The following is a 19,851-nucleotide window of genomic DNA, read 5'->3' on the forward strand; positions in this document are numbered from 1 at the left end:
ATGTGAGACCAAAATTAGTGAGATCACTTATTCCAGCCCATTCTGTGGAATAAGACAAATTCTTGACTGTGGTCATCCATGTTACGGAATAGTCCTGAATTGTTTCATTCCAAATTTCCTTCCCTTTCCTCTCCTCCAAGGTCATAGCTATGAAGATGAAGGATATATCCTGCTGACATGTCAGTCAATGCTCAGGAAATCTGGATTCTATTCCTGGCCCTTCCCTTGCTCTAATGGGTAACCTTGTGTGAGCCATTTCCCTTCTCCATTCTCTACCAATAAAACAAGATTAGCTGCATAGCATCTTTATTTGCTTCCTATAAAAAGTTTGAGTTGAGATGCTAAAAATAAATATCACTTGTTACTGGACTAGGAATCAGCTAGTAAGATGTGAGCACTGGCTCTTTTGTGGCTCACTTCTGTTATTTGTATTACAGTCTGCCCAGAAAATCCAGCTTGGATTATTGCCCCTTCTCCGAAGCAGGCTGAGAGCACCCTTGGCTTAAATATTTTATGAAGTAATTAGAGATGGATAGAACTATAGAAATTCTGAATATGTTCTGAGTAGATGGTAAATAATATTGATTTGTAAATAAGTATGCTGTAAGCCATGCTGATCTTACTGAGAATAGTCCCAGTTCAAGTCCAGGGAGGAGTTTGTAATATAAATACTAGTCTTTTGGAAATAAATAGAATCAGAAGCTGGTAATAAGTTCAGTTCAATAACTGAGTAAGAGAAATTTTGCTCAAACAATGCTTGTTCGTTTCTAAAAAAGGTATATATTCCATGTGAACCTATAGTCCTTATAGTGTGAAGGAAGTGGTAGATTCCATAAAGTTGATAACAGACTTCAGTAATGCTGTACTCACTGCAGGGCTGACTTTGATCAAATGGCATTAAGTGTTTTTTGATGCCTACACAGTACTCACATTTTTAGAAAGGTGTGTTGATGAGAGTCAAACACCACCTGTGCACGTTCTTGGGTCTTTGGGTACCGAAGTGACGTGGTCCCTAACACTGGAGGAGTGTGAGGTAACCGTGTGGAAGAGAGTTGTTCAGTGCTCTAACCTTAGGAAAAAAGATGGTGGCTTGCCAGCTGCCCTGAGAACCTGCACAGGTGATTGAATTCAGATGCAATCACTGCCTCCTCGGCATGTGTCTTTTGGAGGCATTGCAGACCAGCCTTTTAAGCTGCAGGTGTAGCTTTCCCGCCTCAGTGTCTACAAACAATAGGGCTGGCATGAAGCCAGTAAGCCAGTTTCCTTTGAAACCTGAAAAACTCTTTCTGCTTTATGTGTGCGTGTGTGCACGTCCACGTCCACTGTTGGTTTCTTCTTTCTTTTCGCTGAAACTGAAGTTAGCACCAGTAGAGAGCAGGGACAGTTATCCTGTCAAAACAGCTCTGTGGACATCTTGTTGCACATTTAAAAATAGCCAGAAAATAAACCATCCCTCCTTCACACTTGCCCGCCTTACTTATACAGACAGATCCCCCTAAGGATAGTGCTGGTGCAGAATACAGCCTATAGTGCATCATCCAAAAGTGGGTTTTGGTTTTGAACTAACCTGCTGTGTGCCACAAAGGCATAGATATTGTCATGGAAAAGTAGGGTCATGAATTATCAAGGCATTTCCCCTGAAAAATGTCTCTCTTAAATTTGTTTTCTTTTAAAGGAAACTGAATTCTTTCAATTCTTTTGAATTCATTTTTAGTTCTGTTAGCGTCTCCAGGACAGGATGGAGGTGATCATATTTGCTGAGTCAAATAAAATGTGTGTGAAGGAAAAAACTGCCATCCTTTTATTTATTTATTTATTTATTTAAACTACTAAAATCAAGTCAGTTTCTGTAGAAGGAACAGATGCTGCACTGAAGCTTGGTATAAATACTGTTTGCAATCTGTGCACTAAGTGGAATTTAATAGTTTTGCTTTCTGGGGCAAGATTGCTTGTGCTTACTTAAATCTTTGTCTGCCTTTCTGTCTGTGATGCAGCAGTCCTCCTGACAGCGAGACGGGGGAGGATGGCAGGTATGGTATGGTTTTGTATGTGACTCTTGATCTTTCTAATAGATTGGAAGCAATAGGAGGCAGACATTTCTAAAGCTGTGCCTAGGGTTTTCAAAGAATCAGAATTTTGAAAATCAGTGAAACTCACATTGCTTTAAGTAATTAAGCATACAACCTGCAAATCTACCTACATCACTTAGGAGACTAAAATCTGGACTTCCTTGCTGAAAACATTACTGTTTGGTGCTTTTGAAAATCACACCTGTATTTTTGGTATGCCTTTGAAATTCCTTTTCTCTATGTCTGCATCAGATTACTCCTTAATTCCACACTTTAAGAACTAGTATCAAGTATTGCTTTAAAGGCTTTATTTATTAAATCAAATTTTCCCCTTTTTCCTTCTTTTCATTTTTTTATGTCTTAAATTTATTTTCACACCTAGCATTCTTCAGGCACATGAAAAATGAGAAGTGTGGGGAATAGTAGTTTAGTCCATTCTCTGGCTTGGCATCTTTGTGTGGAAGTAATTTTTACCTGATTGATAGAGAGCATACAGAGAGCCTCTTCTCTCCTGCTTAAACCTGTCTCCTGCAAAACTTGTGTCCCTATCCATGTATATTAGGGAGTTTCAAGTGTCTAAGCATTGAAATTTCCTGTGAAAGGATATTTGGAAATCTCACAGTTCTTTCTGTGTAAGAGACCCTGCAGTCTCTGGTCCAAATAAAAATGAAATAGTTTCAGTGAACTTGAACCTACTAAGACACACGCGCAAAATCAGAATCTGAATCAAACATTCTTATTTTTGAAAACTGCTATAGGGACAAGCAATAGGATAACATATGAAACAGTACAGTAAATTTATTAAAATAGGAAAGAGTATTAAGACTATATGACGTAGTTATGTCTTAAAAGTCCCATCTTTTTCTTGACATCATTTCAATCATTTAATGTTATTTGTGTTATAATAGATTCTGTGAATCCTCGTTGGGGATTAAATGCTGTAGGAGTATGTACCACGGTCTGGTTACACTACCATCCTACAGAATATTTGGGGGGGGTCTTAGAATGGAGTCCCTAACCATATGTTTTATATCAATATTGTCTGGAACAGAATTGTGGACTATTTGGAGAATATTTCTTTTATGCAATCCTACTGATATATTTTTATTTATAGTGTAGTTCTGAACTTTAGGGCATTCTTCATTGTCTAAAATAATTTTAATTAAAAAAATAATAATTTGTGTTTGGTTTCTGCAGCCCAGAGAGAGAATCTTCTGTGGACATGGAATTCAGGTACAACACTTCAAAAAATAATTGGACTATTCTTCACAAGTGTCTCATCCTAATTAATTGTTCCTTCTTGGAAACCAAATGCATGCAGCATACAGCTGCTGCCAAGCTTTAGAAACAAAACCAGTTTAAAAGAAAAGCAGCAGGCAGGAGACTTGCAGCATATGGCAAGAGCAAAAATTCAGAAGCATTCTCAGGAACATCAGAATCTGAATGTTTTATTACCTCCTGCCAGGCTGAAAATAATGGAAGCATATTTTATAGTATATAAAGATGCAGTAATTATACTGTAAGGACAGGACAGCTCACATTTCTTGCATATGTCTGAGGCACACGTTATGACTTTGTTGATTAACACTGGAAATTCATGAATTGTAGAAAATAATGAAGAGGAAACTATAGTCAGGAATCCAAGACATGCTACAAAGGGTTTGCCATGTACTATTTCCTGTATCTCTGCAACCATAATTGCATCGTTGCTCTAAGCGTATATGTTTTCTTTTTAGGATTACCAACATTTTAAGACTTGTTGGTAGGTTTATTGAGGCACCCAGATTCATATGTAGATGTCTACTGAGTAGTCCTGTTTTCTGAGGTCTTTAGCATGTCCACTGGCTCTGCCCACAGTCTGCCCAATAAATCATCTTAGTGTCAATTTGCATTTAAAATTAATTGAATTTAAGACGATCTACTCCATTCTAAATTTGTAATGAATTTAAATGAGTTATTGCAGTAATTAATTTTCAGTCATGCCCTTAAAGCAAAATTTAAGCCAAAAATGGGATTCACAGTGGTGTTGCTTCTGAACATGAAGTGAATCTTACCTCTAATGCTTGTAACTTCGCTGAAAGAAAGACCATTTTCAAAAGGTTTTAAAAATTTTATCCTCAAAGCTTCACTCTTATTTTTCAAAGAAGAAATTTGAATTTTTCAATTATTTTCAGAATTAATAATGGCAAAGGTACAGTTTTGAGCAATAAAAAGGAAAGGAGGGGAACACATGTTCATCTTAAAATGCTCTGAGCAATTTTTTCTTACTCACCGGGATGTGATTTTTGAACTAATGGAACTAGGGCTTTTTTCCCAAGCCAGACCTAAAGGCTCTTTGAATTAGATTTTGAGACTACAGGCGAGGTTTGTAAGGGCTTTGTGTTTTGTTTTATTTCTGTATCATTTTCTAGTAATGGAATTTATAAAGCATAATTAAATTCTAATGAGTAATCAGACTGTGGAAGCCTGCTCTGCACGTTCTGCTGCCCTGCTGACCTGCACGTTCTTTCATGTCTTCAGGGAAAATTAGTCCTCTAGTGACTTCTCAGCAAGCTCAGTAGAAGCCTGAAAAAATGAGCAGGGCTCCTTTTAACTTAACTCCTGATTTAGAAGAAGTAGTTGTAGAGGGAGGAAAAACAAAAAAAAAGAAAGGGGAAAAAGAAAGGCACCTGTTTTATTCTCATCTTGTGGCTCACAGTTTGAATTGCCTTTGTGGCCAGCTAGGCTGCTGTCAGGGCTGGCTAGCTGGCAAGGCAGCATTTGGATGAAAGGTGAGGACTCTCTTCTACTGTTTTCAGAACGACATAGGACAAGTCGTGACGGCTCTGGAGTTCTTTCTTTATAGTGCGGAAAATAAATGAGGGGGAAGGAAAAGGGGCAGAGAGGTTCCTTTGTGCATGTGGGTAGTTGTTGCTACTTTTGAAGCTTTAAATAAATCTTGTCACAAAAGCGCTTCTGAAATGTGATACCTAAACAGTGATCCGGTATACATTTTGTGTATTATCAGCTCTCCAGAATGAGTTAGTATTTGGTTTTGATAATTCTCTTCTTGCCATCTGCACTGCTCAAGAAGCAGGCTTACTGATCTAGCCTCTCCCAGTGCTGGGAAATTAACATTTCATATAATTCTTTGATGGCTTGTCTATTTATTGACCTAAAGAACAGAAATGAAAACTGTATTTCTGAAGAATTATTACCAGTTTTTTCCTTTACCAGAAAATTATTTCCAATAACCTCGGTTGCACTGACATGGTGGGAACTCCTGTTTTTCTAGGAAAAGAGGATCAGTAGCATATGCTTCACAGAAGCCTTGGTTGCTCAATGCCACAGTGGAAGAGAATATCACATTTGAAAGCCCTTTTAATAAACAGAGGTAACAACTGTTTTTTATACTTTATTCCCTTTTTAACTAAATCCTGGCTGTTGCATGGGCCTCAGTTCATGCATGGATCCCTCTCTCACTGGGGACATCTCCATACAGTAACAAATATAAAATGCCTACCTAAATCTGTTAGAAAAGGTAGCATTCTGCATGGCCTCCCTTTTGCTCATGTTTTCCTGAAGGACACAAAGGCCAGAGTTTGGTGTATCGTGAAGGACTAATGGCTGTCTTTTTGTTAAAGCTCACAAAATCATTTAAAAGATTGAAAAGTCGTTGCTGGTATCCCATATCTTTCCCTTTCCCCACTAAAACAAGTTGGTCCCTATGTGTTCACACAGAATAAGTTAAATGCTAAACAGTGATATTATGCCTTGGTAGAGTTTGTACTTGTTGTGTCTGTTTTTAACTACTAAGTATTTTTAATTGGGAAGCTGACCTAAGATGCTTTCTTAGCTGAAATGGTATTTGCTTGGCTGTGATTGAAAGAGATCCCATTAGAACAATTAGTGGCTAACAAATAGGTTTTTCCACTGTGTGATTTTTCCAGCTGGTTAATCTTTGTTCTCTCACAGGTAGTAAATGTGCTTCTTTAGCAGTATCTATGTGGATTTTGTATTGCCTTTTTTGTTTCCGCAGGTACAAAGCAGTAATTGATGCTTGTTCCCTCCAGCCTGATATTGACATTCTCCCTCATGGAGACCAAACCCAGATTGGAGAGAGGGTCGGTAAACAGTCAGAGGCTTCTATTTTTGTTTTAAATGTATAGAGTTTTTTTATTATTTTGTTGTGTTCTTAAAATCTTACTGGTTATTTGGCAACAAAAGTAATCTTTGAGTTCAGTGGACTTTTGGCTCATTAGTCTGAAAGCTCATTGCTTAGTAAACATGGAAACACTGCTGCTTGTGTGAGATGCAGTGGTTTAAATGTGCTGCAATCATATGTCCAACTAATTCCGTGGCCACTACCTGGCTTCACAGTGCAAATGTTAGTTATTTAGGAGTAGGGTAAACAATTCGTGAATTTTAGAGTACTTACACTTCAAAAATGGCAAGTGTCTAATAAACAGCAAATTAAGCTTTTCCACACTGAAAAAAAATATGGAATACCAATAAAAGAACTGAAGTCACAATTTTATTCACAGTTTACTCTGGCTTAAACTGGTGCTGCTGCTGAAAAAAAAATAAAGGATATATTTCCACCCCTAATCTATTTGCTTCCTCTCCACACCAGCTCCCAGGCTTATATGAGATGGATGACTTCCCAACCCAATTCATAGTGTAGCATAACAAGTGTTTATGTGAGAAGAGGAAGGAAGCAGAGTGGAAGGAATAAATGGTAGGGAAAAGGTGCTATAGTCTCTTGCATTTTTGTCTTATGAGAGCTGGAAGAGTTTGTGAAACTGCAATTTGACCACAGGAAGAAGCAGGTCTGTAGCAAAACTAAGTGCAGTAGTAACTAGACAATGATCCTCTCAGTGAGGTCTGGTAGGACATCTCACAATTACTGATTACAGGAGCTACAGCACAATGTGGTATGTGATGGAGCTAATATGGTAGGACAGATTGGCTGAAAAATTATGAGCAGAGCCAGACACTTACTGCTACCTCCTACTAGTTTAGGAAAGCCTGCATAGTGTCAAGGCCACCCAGGCCATTGTGCCACCTACACCACTATGCCACTGCAAACCATGCAACATTTCTGATCTGTCTGGTATGGATGGTGTGGATTTCCTAGCAGAGCACTCTGGCTTTTGTAACTGTTTATCTACAAAATTCCCAGCTGAATTTCACACCCATGCTTTCAAAAAGTTTGTCTGGGTTTCTAGGTCAATAAAGTGTTTTCTGGGTAATCTGAACAAAATATTAATATTCAGTTTGTGTTTTATAAGTTTGCTTAGTTTTGATTTCCCGTGTTTGTCCCCAGGGTATTAATCTGTCTGGAGGGCAGCGGCAGCGCATCAGTGTGGCGAGAGCACTTTACCAGCAGACAAACGTTGTGTTCCTGGTGAGTAGGTGCCGTTGTGTTTATGCCGCAAGGAGAAGCACTGGCTGTGAGCACTTAGAATTAACTCACGAAGAATGTGAACACATCCAGGACATGAGGCTTCGCTGAGCTAAGCCAAATGTGCACTATTTATTTTATATCAATTGTTAGCTAGTGGTAAGAAGCGCTTTGTAAACACTGCAGATAAATATTAGGATGCAAACTGAAATGCTGGTGCTTCTTCTTCCTGTCTATGAAATTTCTTTTTGACCCTTGTACATATTCTTGGTTTTTGCACATTTTATAGTCTCAGCAGTATTTATAAAAATTCCTAAGATATCTCAGGCGAAAAAATTAATGTTGTCCTGTGTCAAAGGTGTTTCCTTTCTGCAACAAACTAAGCCGTCTCCCCCACCCTTGTGTATCCTGCCTCAGCTTCAACAGATGTGCAATGGGAAAAGGAGTGCGATTAGGCTCCTAGACCTTAGTAGGTGGGAAAACAGATGCATCCTTTGCACTCGTGAGTAGGCTTGCTGCCTCTTCCAACAAACACCTTCCTTCTTAAGCTCAGTTTCAAGGAGCTCTGAATCCCACTGTCAGGCCTGGCAGTCACATGGGATTAGAAAAGCTGTACACATAGAAATCATCCTTGAAATTCAGGAGATTATTGCAATTGAGCAGGAAGTAAGAGTGTGTTTTTTTTCCTCCCCTTTGTCTTTGTCACTTCACAAAAGTGGTTTTGTGCAGGATACTCAATAATCTTCTAGTAGCAGCAAGTTCTCATATAGTTTGGTACCATTTACAATAACTTTGTTTTTTCAGTTACTGATCTTTCAAAAATAATCCAGAATCCTATATGCTAATACTTGAAAATATCCAGCTCTTTTAAGATTGCTTTTATAAACAAATATTTAGAAAACTTTCACAGGAATGTGTGCCTCGTATGCAATAATTTTATGTTACTGGAACTTTCTGTCATATTTGCAGATATGAAAAAGTCATATAAATAAAAGACATATAAAAATTTCTTTCTTCATTACATTAATTCATTCAACATGTTTTATCTGTTCCCTGTCAGAGCAGTCCTGTGACATGAACTGACTTCTGGCGTCTGATAATCAGTGCATAATTATAATCATATATGGTGAGCCCCTTTTAGGGAGCAGCCTGGCCTGACTGTATGAGACCACATCGTGTTCTCTGACATGGCATTACAGTGCCTGAAAGTGCAACATGGTATGTGGTGTGGCTGTGCACAAACGAGGGGCCCCAAAGGATGATTAGGTGTGAGCCAGGTTGGAGGAACATATGAATGCACTGGGAAAGCTGACAAGTTACATCTTCGCTCAGGGTTTTGGCTGCATTGTTGGTATAAAATAAAATTTCACACAATTTTTTTAAGCTAAATTTTGTAAAGCAATCTGAAGTTTCAGTATAAACAGGATAAGTACAAGTAAACAAATTCTCAAAGAGATGATACGTAGTAGTTTATTCCTGAGTAAATTGCATTTAATTTGTTGGTCCAATAAATTTGATGAGGATCACCAAAGTGTTCAGTATTTCTCTTTTGTTCTTTGTTAATAAAGCAGAACTGTGTTTATCACAGAAAAAAATCACAAGGGAAATAAAAACATGCTCTGTCACAGTTGCTGGGGCAGTTTCTGTAATACATGCCCTAGATATATGTTGCAGTACTGTCTTGAGTCTAAGTAGAAACCACATACTGCATTTATGTTAGGCTATGAAATGCATCCATTAAGAGAGCAGAAGGTCGTTAAAAAACTGAGGAAATTATAGTATTTGCACAGCTAGTATTACTCTATGTCTAATTGCTCAGTGCGAAGTGACAGTTCAGCCTTTATTGTTACCTAACTTGAGAAAGCCTTTTCACAGCTCAATTGTGGTCCCCTGATGATCTTTTGATTTTGTCTATAGCTGACCTCTTTTCCTCTTGACAGGATGATCCATTTTCTGCCTTGGATATCCACCTAAGTGACCATCTCATGCAAGAAGGGATCCTGAAAATGCTACGGGAAGACAAACGAACCATCGTGCTGGTAACCCACAAGCTGCAATACCTGCCCCATGCTGACTGGGTAAGGAGGCAGGAAAGTGGCAGGAAAATGTCATTGCTACAAACAAGGTTCTCACTTCATCTCTTTATCAAAGGGTAGTTTAATGAGAAGAGAGACTATTCAGCTCTTTCAGAAGTTATCAAGTGAGTTTGGGCTGCCGAAGTCTTGGGTTTCCCATCTTAGGACAGCTAAATGCATCTGTTTGTTTTGTTTTTGTAGAACAGATACTTAGTACTCTCTTGAGAGCAGACTGCATTTAAATTATGTTGAGTATCCAAAATCATTAATTACATTTTACGATCTTGTTCTTTTTACTTTTTTATCTTAAAACAATGAAATGCTAGAGTAACTTTTGTCTGTGATGTAACTAGGAACTTGTCTGTGCTGTCACATAAAAAGATTCTTTAATGGACACTGAAGTGCACAGAAATAAAAGTAAAAGAATATTTCTTTGCAATTAGTAGTACTACATCGCGTATTGAGAACATTTTTGCCTTTTGTATATTGGTAAAACTTTAAGAAATGCACGTAATTGAATTGCTTTGTTAGGCTTTTCTGTTAAGTCTTGCAGCTTGCAGACAAAATGAAGGTGTTTTCCTTTCTTTGCAAATGTTAAAGATGAAGCAAGTCAGATGTGCTAAGGGAGTTTGTTTTAAGTGTTCTAGTTCGTTGGTTCCTGCTGGCCTCGTGCTTCCTTTTACAATCACCTGGCTACAACATCACGTGCCTTCTTGCCCACAGGGATTGATTGCTGCACTTGCGTCTCCTAGCAGGGCTTCTCTGGCCGCCGCAGCCTGCCCAGTCTGTAGCAGCAGAGTAATTCTCTGGCCCCAGAAATAATCATCTTTCAGCTGCTTTCTGCTCTTCCTTTGAAGGCACACATAGACATGAACCTTGTGCTAGTCGTGTTTTATTCCTTGCAGCATTTACTGCGTGCTTCTCCCTCAGCTATGTGCAGGTCCCTTAAAAGATTCCTCCTGTTCTCACACAGTTCTGGTTTTGCTGTCAGAGTCTAAGAGGATACAGGAATTTCTGCCTCCTGCCTCTGAGGGACTGTCTTTGCTTCCCTTTTTAAACATATTGTTTTGTTTTTAATATGCACAGCTATGGCCTCATATGATTATCATCTCTTTCACTTCCTTACCAGTATCAGACCCACTTCTAGGTGTTTGTGTTTTATGAAATATTTTATAGGAATTATATTATTCTTATTATCTTCTAATTTGGTTTCAGTAATGTTTTATGGTATCCTATACTGGTCCAAAGAGCTGGCAGGACAGGAAGGAGCTTGTGTTAATTAAATTTAATTATTTATTAAGAAATAGTTCACAGGTTTTTGTTAGTTTTTTTTTGCAAGCAAAGCTCTCGTCAATTCTAAGTGATTTTTATAGAATATCGTACAGCAGAAATATGTATTTTTATTTTAAAAAATTAAAGGAAAATATCATTTGAAACACATGTGATAAACTCTCTAAGCTTATTCTCTACTTAGGAAATACTCTCAGAAGAATTGAGCACCCAGTCTGATTAGGGTTCTCTGAATGCTGAATGAAAGAAGATCCCTGTTTGTCTTCCTATTCCTCATGAAAATTCTTAAAAAAAAAAAAAAAAAAAGACTAAACAGTCTGTATTTCTTGTTTCTTCCATTGAAATTTTTCAGTTTCCAGCGAATGAGAAAAATAAAAGCACCATTAACTATTTTCTGGTGTTGCAGTTCACATGCCTCATTTTCCAGTTCTTGTTGAAGCTAAAGCTAAGGTAGCCTTCCTATGTGTTTAGTGCAGTCACATTGGTATTAACTGGGAAACCCTGCAGGCTTTTCCCTGCTATATACTTTTGTTCTCTCGTTTTCTCTCTCGTTCTCTCTCTCTCTCTCTCTCTCTCTCTTTCTCTCTCTCTCTCTTTCTCGTTCTCTCTCTCTCTCTGTTTTCCCTATTCAGTGTCCCCTGCTTATGCATTTAAAAGCTTTAGGAATACCAATTCCCTAGCTTTTCCTTATCAGGTTGACAATATCAAACAGATGGTGGAGCCAGCACGCTCACTTCTAATTGCCTGAATGGGGGTAAGACGTGCTGTGCACAGTGTGTGGCTAAAAGCCTTCTCCTTTTAGGAAGGTAAGAGAACTCTAAAATTGTATCTTGCTAGTGATTTATATTTAGAAAGAGTAATGCGTTTTCCTGTCTGCTGAAAGGGACCCCATCCTTCTTGATTGCTTAAAAGCAACCTTCCTTTCTGAAAGTGTGAAAAGCAGTTTGGGGTTCTGCAGCATCTTGAGTAAAAGAGTAAGAGTCAAGAGATAACTGGACTTTTTTTTTAAGAGACAGATTTGTTCTTAGGAATAGATACTTAGAAAGTGGAGATAATACTTCTGTGTTTAAAACGTACTTAAAATAAGTAAAGTCATGCGGCTGTGTCTCTCACTATTTCTGTTTCTACCTTTTTAGATAATTGCAATGAAAGATGGCTACATCCAAAGAGAAGGAACACTCAAGGACATTCAGAAATCAGAGACTGAGCTCTTTGAACACTGGAAAACACTAATGAATCGACAGGACCAAGAACTGGAGAAGGTTTTTGATGGGCAGGGAATCAATATTTGCAAAAAAAGTGACAGTATTTTTAGGTTAAAAACATTAGGAAGAATTGATGTGCTGTGTTATTTCCCACTTAGAATGAATGCAGTATTACTATTATTGTTGCTGTTAGCATTATTATTTATGTATTTAAAGAAAATTCCTGCATCTAGACATCTTGCACCTTATCAATATTTTTGCCTCTGACTAATTCTCATTAGAGAAACCTTAAAATAATCTTCTTGCCAAAGGAATGCCAAATTGGGCCGGTTTAGTGGCAAAGAATTGGTGAAGTGCAGTTATGAAAACCATCTATAAGTGTGCCTGAATTTACTTACTGCATTGGGTAAAAAATTTTCAGGTGTACATAACTATATAGCAGACTCTAAATCATCAACATACTTTTTAATAATATGAGACAAGAAGACTGAGAGATTAATCTTATAGTTCTTATTAATTCAGGGATATCTGTTAAGACAGCAAGATTCTGAAAGAGTTGAGGTTATTATCCTGAAAATGATGTGGAATTTATACATAGATAGTAAATCAATTATTTATGACAATCTGCTCTTAGATTCTCATTTCTTTCCCACTGACATCTTGATTGGAAACAAGTCTTGTCACAGCTAGTAATTTTTTGATTCGTTTCTGATTTAAAAACACATGATCTGCCCCGTTTTTAGGAAACTATAATTGAAAGGAAAAGTGTTCTGGAAAGAACAAATCTCCGGAGGACTATGTACTCCCGTGAGGCTCTGCTGAAAGATGACGATGATGATGAAGGTAAAAAGACATCTTTGGGCCCATTAGCACTGCATTGCTGTTTTACAATTAAACTATACTGGAATAAATTAACATATTTCACCCTGGCCAAAAAAAGCTGTTTTTCAGTTACTCTGTTCAGGGTTGTGATTTGTAAGAATGCTGCTTCCCTTTGGTTTACCTCTGGAGTACAATGAGTTTCAGCACTCAGAAGTCATAACGTCCTTCAGATTTCTGAGTTGTTTTTCAAATATTTGAATCTTTTTAGCATTCCTAAGTGTTATCTTTAGCACAGTATTACTATGATGTTTGAGCAGATAGTTTTACCTTAAAACTGCCGCTTGCCAATTTCTACAAGAGATGCCTAAGAGGAATTCAGGGTGGCTGTACTTCTTCCTTGCCCATCACAGAAGAAGCAACAGAAAGCGACGACGAGGACAACCTCTCATCAGTGCTGCATCAGAGAGCCAAGATGCCCTGGAGAGCCTGTGGAAAGTACCTCAGCTCAGCAGGAATCCTCCTCTTGCCACTGCTGGTTCTGTCCCAGCTGCTGAAGCACACGGTGATGGTGGCCATAGACTACTGCCTGGCGCGCTGGACCTCCGAAGCCATCGCGGTGAAGACGGAGCTAGGGATGAGGAACTGCTCCATGTGCGAGGTACCTGCCTGCCGCTTGCCAGCGGTTCTCATCTTCTCCATCAATCTCTGCTTGAAGATTTGAAATCTTGTGTTTCTGTTTTACTAGTAATTTTAGACTATAATTTACAGTGAGTCTTTCTTTCTTTGTTTCCTAGGATTTCAATCATTCTCCATATTCAAAAGTTTTCAGCATTCTCTGCTGTCTTGGAATTGTATTATGTCTTGTCACATCAATAGCCGTGGAGTGGACTGGCTTAAAAGTCACCAAGAAGCTGCACTCTTCTTTACTGAATAAGATTATTTTGGCACCAATGAGGTATTCCTTTCATGAGGATACAAACTGTGTAGCAGAGCCACTCTGTATTCCCTATTTATAGATAATCCTCTAGGTACACTTTTTATTATTAAGTGGCTGTGAATCACATTTTTTTAAATGTCTCCTGAAAATCAGCAGCTATCAAAATACTGAGAAATTTTTGGAAATGGTTCATAGGCATACTAATTAAATGCCTCTATTGCCTAACTGCAACTGTAGATATTTATACCCTATAATGTTTTATTTCTCTTCAGCTGTTTTTTTATTAAAAACACAGTTATTGATTAATAGGTTGCACTGTTTATACACAGAGCATGTGCATCATGTTTATCCTTGAAAATATCTGCTGTCAGGCAGTGATTGTGCAAACCAAGAAGGTGAATGAGTTTAGCCAAGCATCATCACAGGCGTCATTGGAGCATACTGGGATTGCACAGATATCAGTTAAGAGTCTGTACTGTCATAAGTAACTTCTATTGCCAGTGTTGTTGCGTGGAATGAAAATCACTGCTAGATTCATGTCTACAACTGTTGCTGAACATTAGGAAAAATAACTTCTTGGGTTTTAGTTACCTGTATTTAACATAATCATCACAGAAAACTTTGGTGTTTTAGAAACCCTTTTTTTTTAAGAAGAGAACTAGACATCAAGCTAAACGTAAGTTATGGAATAAGTAGCAATCACAAAGCAATAAGGCAGCTTGTATTTTGCATATGTATATGTAAAGAAGAGTCATTTTAATATATTATGCAAATAATTATTCTTAGTTTTGCACTTCTGTTTCCAGAAAAATGAATATCGTCATGCAGCCCTTGGGACTGAACTTTGCTTTCTTCATAAACTGAAATGTCCTTTGCAAATCTGAAAGGATTGTTTTAAATGGAATTGCGTGATTTGCATAGCTTAGGCAGTAAAGGGAATTGGGAAGGCATTTGCTGTTGCTGGGTTACAGTCAAGTCAAGGCAGCCATTTCTTTTTTTCTGGAATGAAATGATTATGGAAAAAATAACAAACAAGGGCTGTTAGCTTATTCCCTTTTGTCTCTGACACAGTCTCCAGCTCAAGGAACTTGAAGGGGGAAAAAAAGAAGTTAAAGCTATGTGATTGTCAGTGCCATAATCTTATTCATTGTCTCATTTTAGATTTTTTGAAACTACACCTCTGGGTAGTATATTGAACAGATTTTCAGCTGACTGCAACACGATCGACCAGGTACTGAATAAATACATTGAAGCTCCAACGATATCGTATTTCTCTGTATCTGAAAGGCTGAATTATCATTTATTCTTTCATTTAAGTGCCGTTTAGTGATGATCTATAATTGTGAACATTATTCCTTATCTTTAAATTCACATTGAAAAAAGTGTTTGTTGATTAAGATGCTATGCAGCTACAGAGAGTCTTTTTTCCTTCTTTTATAGAAAAGGGAAGAAAAAGTAGTCAATAACAATATGCCTAAATTAAAGCATGTCCACATCTAATCAAAAAGTGGGTAAACACATTAATATGATTTCTATGAGAAACAGCCAAATACTGTTGCCCAAAATATAAATGACTGAAATGCAGATAATCAATATTTACTCTAGACTACATTGAAAGTGTCTAGGATAGATAGAAAGACTGAAATTGTCTTATTGTGGGTCTGCCATCCCTGACATGATGTGCACTCCACAGTGCTGACAGGAAGCTGCTGTGTAGAAACCTCTTCAGACTTTCCCCAAACCTGGCAGTTGGTTCCAAAGCAGACTATATATTTAACATCTAAAATTTTCAGTTTATTTTAAGTAGCATAGACAATGCTATGTTTAACTTGATGTATTATGTATTTATTTCTCCAATTCTGTGTGCTGATTACTCTTTATTTTATCCCTGCAGCACATTCCTGCTACCCTGGAGTGCTTGAGTCGCTCCACCTTACTGTGTGTATCCGCTCTCGCTGTCATTTCGTACGTCACGCCGATGTTTCTCATTGCGCTGGTTCCCCTCGCAATCATGTGTTACTTCATACAGAAATACTTCCGAGTTGCATCACGGTAAGAGTGTAGAGCAGTGTAATTCTGGCAATTGAAACACACTCTGCAGTGCATGAAACAGTACTAGGGAGTGCTTTGTCTAAATTCAGCACTGTTAAAGCAACAGCCTTGTCTGAAACCAAGCCAAATCCCCTCGGGTGAAAATGTAGCATTTTTGCAAGTGTCCGTGTCTGCAGCTCTGCAAGCAGAACCTGGGGAGTCCTCAGCAGGGTTTCTGTCCATGATCAAATTTCTTAGAACTCACAGGACACAAAGCAACCACTTGATCCTGTCCTTCCCAAGGGCTGCACACAGGGCTCATGCAAAAAATTGTTGCAGCAGGATGGAACAGAAAAGCTGCGGCTCACCCACTAGGGTAGAGATAGCAAGCTACAGAGCCAGGGAGAAGCCAAAGAATGGAGTGTAACCAGTGGTAGCTCTGTGGCCCGTCAAGGTTCCAGCCTTCATTAACATAATCAGTTGTTCTTGGATGTCTTTTAGTTTTTAACAAATGAAAAAATTCAACTACATCTGTGACTTTCTCCTCCTAGAGTCATGCAGCTCCCCTCCCAGTGGTGCTCAAGAAAAGAAGTGTTTGCAGCAACACTCTGCATTTGTCCCTTCATGTATGCATTTCAACACAGTCTTTGCAACCAGTTGTGCTTCCCAGTGGAAGGAGCTGAGACAAAACAGAATTTCACTGCAGACATAATTCCACTGATCTCATGGTTAAATGTGAAAGCAGGAATGAGACCTAATGATCTGTGCAGACTCTCACTTAGCTGCAGTGAATGTATGAGTTATATTCCTAGCTCAGCAGGAAGTTGAACTGTCATGTGGGGATCAAGGAGACTGAGAGGAAGTTGTGTTTCGTCTTCTTTTTTTGCTAATATTTTTATTTGCAATATCCAGACATTTGTATTCATCTTAGAGCCTGAGTAGCATTTAAATGAATGAGCAATTCAATATTAAAATGAGAATACAGGAGAGAAGAAGATAAAGCTCATTCAGAGCTCCAACACTGTGTACTCCAACTGAAAAATCCTACTTGGAATCTCCTCCTTTTCCTGCTGAGACACCTGCAGAACTTCCTTGCAATCCATTCAAGTTTTCTCTTTTATGCCTTACTCAAATATCTATTGTGCTGATCTCCCCTTTCAGTCCTGGGTTTTCTTTCAGGGGATTAACTGCACAGTAAAGCTGATTTTTGTTTTATACTTTTCATAATTCTCTGCAGGGACCTGCAGCAGCTGGATGACAGTACTCAGCTGCCATTACTTTCCCATTTTTCAGAGACTGTTGAAGGCTTAACCACCATCCGAGCTTTCAGGTATGGTTTTAAAAATGCATATATTGCCTCACTTCTGAATATCTGTATCTCTGATTCTGTTCTGCAAGTCTGCAGATATAAGTAACTGCCATTTGGACTACCTGAAAAATCTGGGTCCTCAAAGCACTGTTAAGGGGCACTCTGAGCCATCGAGGAACTCTAATCAAGAATTTTGTGGAAAAAAATGCTGTGGAAAAGTAAGCAAATGTATGTCAGCTATGTTGCAGTAACTCCTACCCTTCTGCCTCTGTCAGTAAACGTGATTTAAGAACCTGAATTAGCTTGCAATTACTGCAGTGTGCAGTATGGGTGTGCAGGGGATATCTCCTGCCATAGAATCATAGAATGGTTAAGGTTGGAAGGGACCTCTAGAGATCCCTTCTTAAGCATTCTATGATTCTATGGCAGGAGATGCACTGGGACAGTTTCCATGGAACAACTAACAGCCTTGTTAAGATTATTAACACAGCCTGTTAAGCCAGAGTAATTTGTGTGTAAGTTGATGTCCCAGTAAGATAGCCTGCATACTAGTAACCTCAGAGGGTATGGCCATACCTGAAGTTATTTATAAGGTTGCTAGCTGAAAAGGTGCTTGTTGATCTAGGTTTTGAAAATATGCAACTTGGAGACATTCTTTCATCGCCTATTTTGACCCCCTTTTTTTTTTTTTTTTTTTTTTTTTTTTTTTAACCTACATAAGTGCCCAGGAATACAAATAATGTGCCTGGGTTGTGTAACTATGACTGCCATTTCTGTAGCACACGCAGAGGTACCAGTAGAGCCACTGCTGAGTTTAGCAGCTGCCTTCCCTGACTGGGGCTTTTCTTGTCTTTTGCTGTTTGACTCAAACGTGGTCAACTGTCTTCCACACCCATCTCTCATCTAGATCTCTATACATTTTGCAACTTAAATATTACTGTTGGCATTCCACCTTTGAAACAGAAGTACAATTCTTATACAATCTGTGATTGTAATTTTGTAACAGTAATAATGCACAAAGCTGTAGGACTACATAATTATTTAAAGTTTGTTCCATATGGAACAAACATAGTGGAGAGAGGAGGGGAAAAAAAAACATGAAAAGGATAGCCTGCATCTATCGATACCAGTACTTAAACTATTAGATTATAAACTACAACTATTTTCCTATTAAAATAGATATAAATAGCTCAATGAAAGAACAACCAGTTTAAGGTTTTCTATTTGACTGAATCAAAGCTTTTTGAAAAGTGGTAAAACAGCATAGTTTTTTCTATTATTAATTACTGATATTGGATTTGTTTTTATTTTTTTTTTAACACCAATAGTGTTTTGTAATTTGTAGCTATGTCTAGATACACTTCAGGAAAATTCAGTTTCTCTCTTCATCACTGCTTTTCTCATTTACCTGTATAATCTTCTACTTCATCAAAAGGATTTGTAGGAGATTAGTACTGGAAATTTTCATGTGTTCCAAAAAAAAAAATAATACTTAATGCTAACTAGCTGTCTATTTCAGTCATATGAAGCACTCCCACTTGATTCCTCTTGTCACCTTGAAATGACTCCCCTGCCAAAGGATCGTATTTGCTGCCTCTTTTTTTAATACTGCGCTAACCCTGGAGTGCCTGACCCAAGCAGCAGTGTGCACAGTGAGGTTGGCATCCCATCTGCCTGCCAGCCTCCCACATCAGCTGCTAACAGGACTATTTTTAGGTCTGTGCAGCCTCTCAGCTGCCTAACATGCAGCAGGAGTGGAGTTTAGACTTGCTAGTGTGAGCATCCCCCAAAATAACACTAATTCAGGAATCCAGTCATGTAGCTAAGTGGTGTCCGTTGTTCTGGAGTGTCCTTACTCTCAGTCCTGCACTTGCTCAGAATGCCTAGGGAAAGAAAAATACAAAAAAAAATCCAGGAAGGAGATCAGGAAGATGGCTGCTGCTGCTGCTATAAATACATCTTCAGCCCAAGTCTTGGCCTGATTTATAGCTTGCAGGTGTTGTGTGGTGCTTCAGACAGCATTGGTGTTACTTACTCGATAAGTAGTGATTATGAAGGTTTCTGCAAGGACTGGTGATTTGGGGACACGTTCTGAAGAGAAATTATGATTTCTGCAGGTCACTAACTCTGTGTGTGTCCCCCTTCCACTTGCACATGCATGACTGGCTCCTGGTGCATACCTCACACCCTCTAAGGCTTATCTGCCTCGCATAGCTCCTCGCTGGGTGGAGATAGCAAGGTGAAATGGGATGCAACTCATTTTAGAAGCAGTGCAGCCCTCTGTGTGGTGCCTCGGGTCATCAGTGCTGGGGCAAGGCTGGGCTTACGAGGGCTTAGACGCTGCACCCTGGTAGCACTCACTTTCAGGAGCCCCTTCCAGGCCGCTCCAGTGTGCTCAGAGCCAGCCCGAGCCTTTGGGAGCCGGTCTGCGTTGCTCGTGGTAGATGTGCACGCTGTGGAAGTTGTCAACAGCTGGAATACTCCCACACATAGCCAGCTGGGCACTTTTTTCCTTTTTGCAAAAGCGTAGATTATTTACATACAGTAGTAACTACATTATACTGTATTCAAAGGAGGATATTCTGTAGCGGACAAATTCTAAAGTTTCTCTAAATTATGTACATGGTCCTAAAACAAAACATGGCCACATCTTTCTCTCATATCAGTGTAAGGAGAGCTCTGTTTTATAAATAAGTAGTAATTGTTGCAACCATAGTATTTTATGGATAT

The 19,851-nt window shown here is 38.6% G+C and overlaps 1 protein-coding gene across 1 annotated transcript in view; it reads left to right on the plus strand.

Moving 5' to 3' along the window:
* The window catches only part of ABCC8 (ATP binding cassette subfamily C member 8), a 62,678-nt gene that overhangs the window by 30,714 nt on the left and 12,113 nt on the right, over nt 1-19,851 (plus strand). Inside the window, exons 17-29 of the mRNA XM_088533846.1 lie at nt 1,995-2,030; nt 3,267-3,302; nt 5,344-5,442; nt 6,088-6,172; nt 7,375-7,455; nt 9,393-9,530; nt 11,954-12,079; nt 12,766-12,865; nt 13,255-13,502; nt 13,639-13,799; nt 14,943-15,012; nt 15,676-15,833; nt 17,050-17,142. Of these exons, the coding sequence (XP_088389972.1) occupies nt 1,995-2,030; nt 3,267-3,302; nt 5,344-5,442; nt 6,088-6,172; nt 7,375-7,455; nt 9,393-9,530; nt 11,954-12,079; nt 12,766-12,865; nt 13,255-13,502; nt 13,639-13,799; nt 14,943-15,012; nt 15,676-15,833; nt 17,050-17,142 (1,431 nt within the window). The remainder of the gene's footprint in view (nt 1-1,994; nt 2,031-3,266; nt 3,303-5,343; nt 5,443-6,087; nt 6,173-7,374; nt 7,456-9,392; nt 9,531-11,953; nt 12,080-12,765; nt 12,866-13,254; nt 13,503-13,638; nt 13,800-14,942; nt 15,013-15,675; nt 15,834-17,049; nt 17,143-19,851) is intronic.

This window comes from Tinamus guttatus, unplaced genomic scaffold (assembly GCF_059628265.1).
Source record: "Tinamus guttatus ecotype Peru unplaced genomic scaffold, ASM5962826v1 Tinamus_guttatus_pri_ptg000524l, whole genome shotgun sequence".
NCBI lineage: Eukaryota > Metazoa > Chordata > Aves > Tinamiformes > Tinamidae > Tinamus > Tinamus guttatus.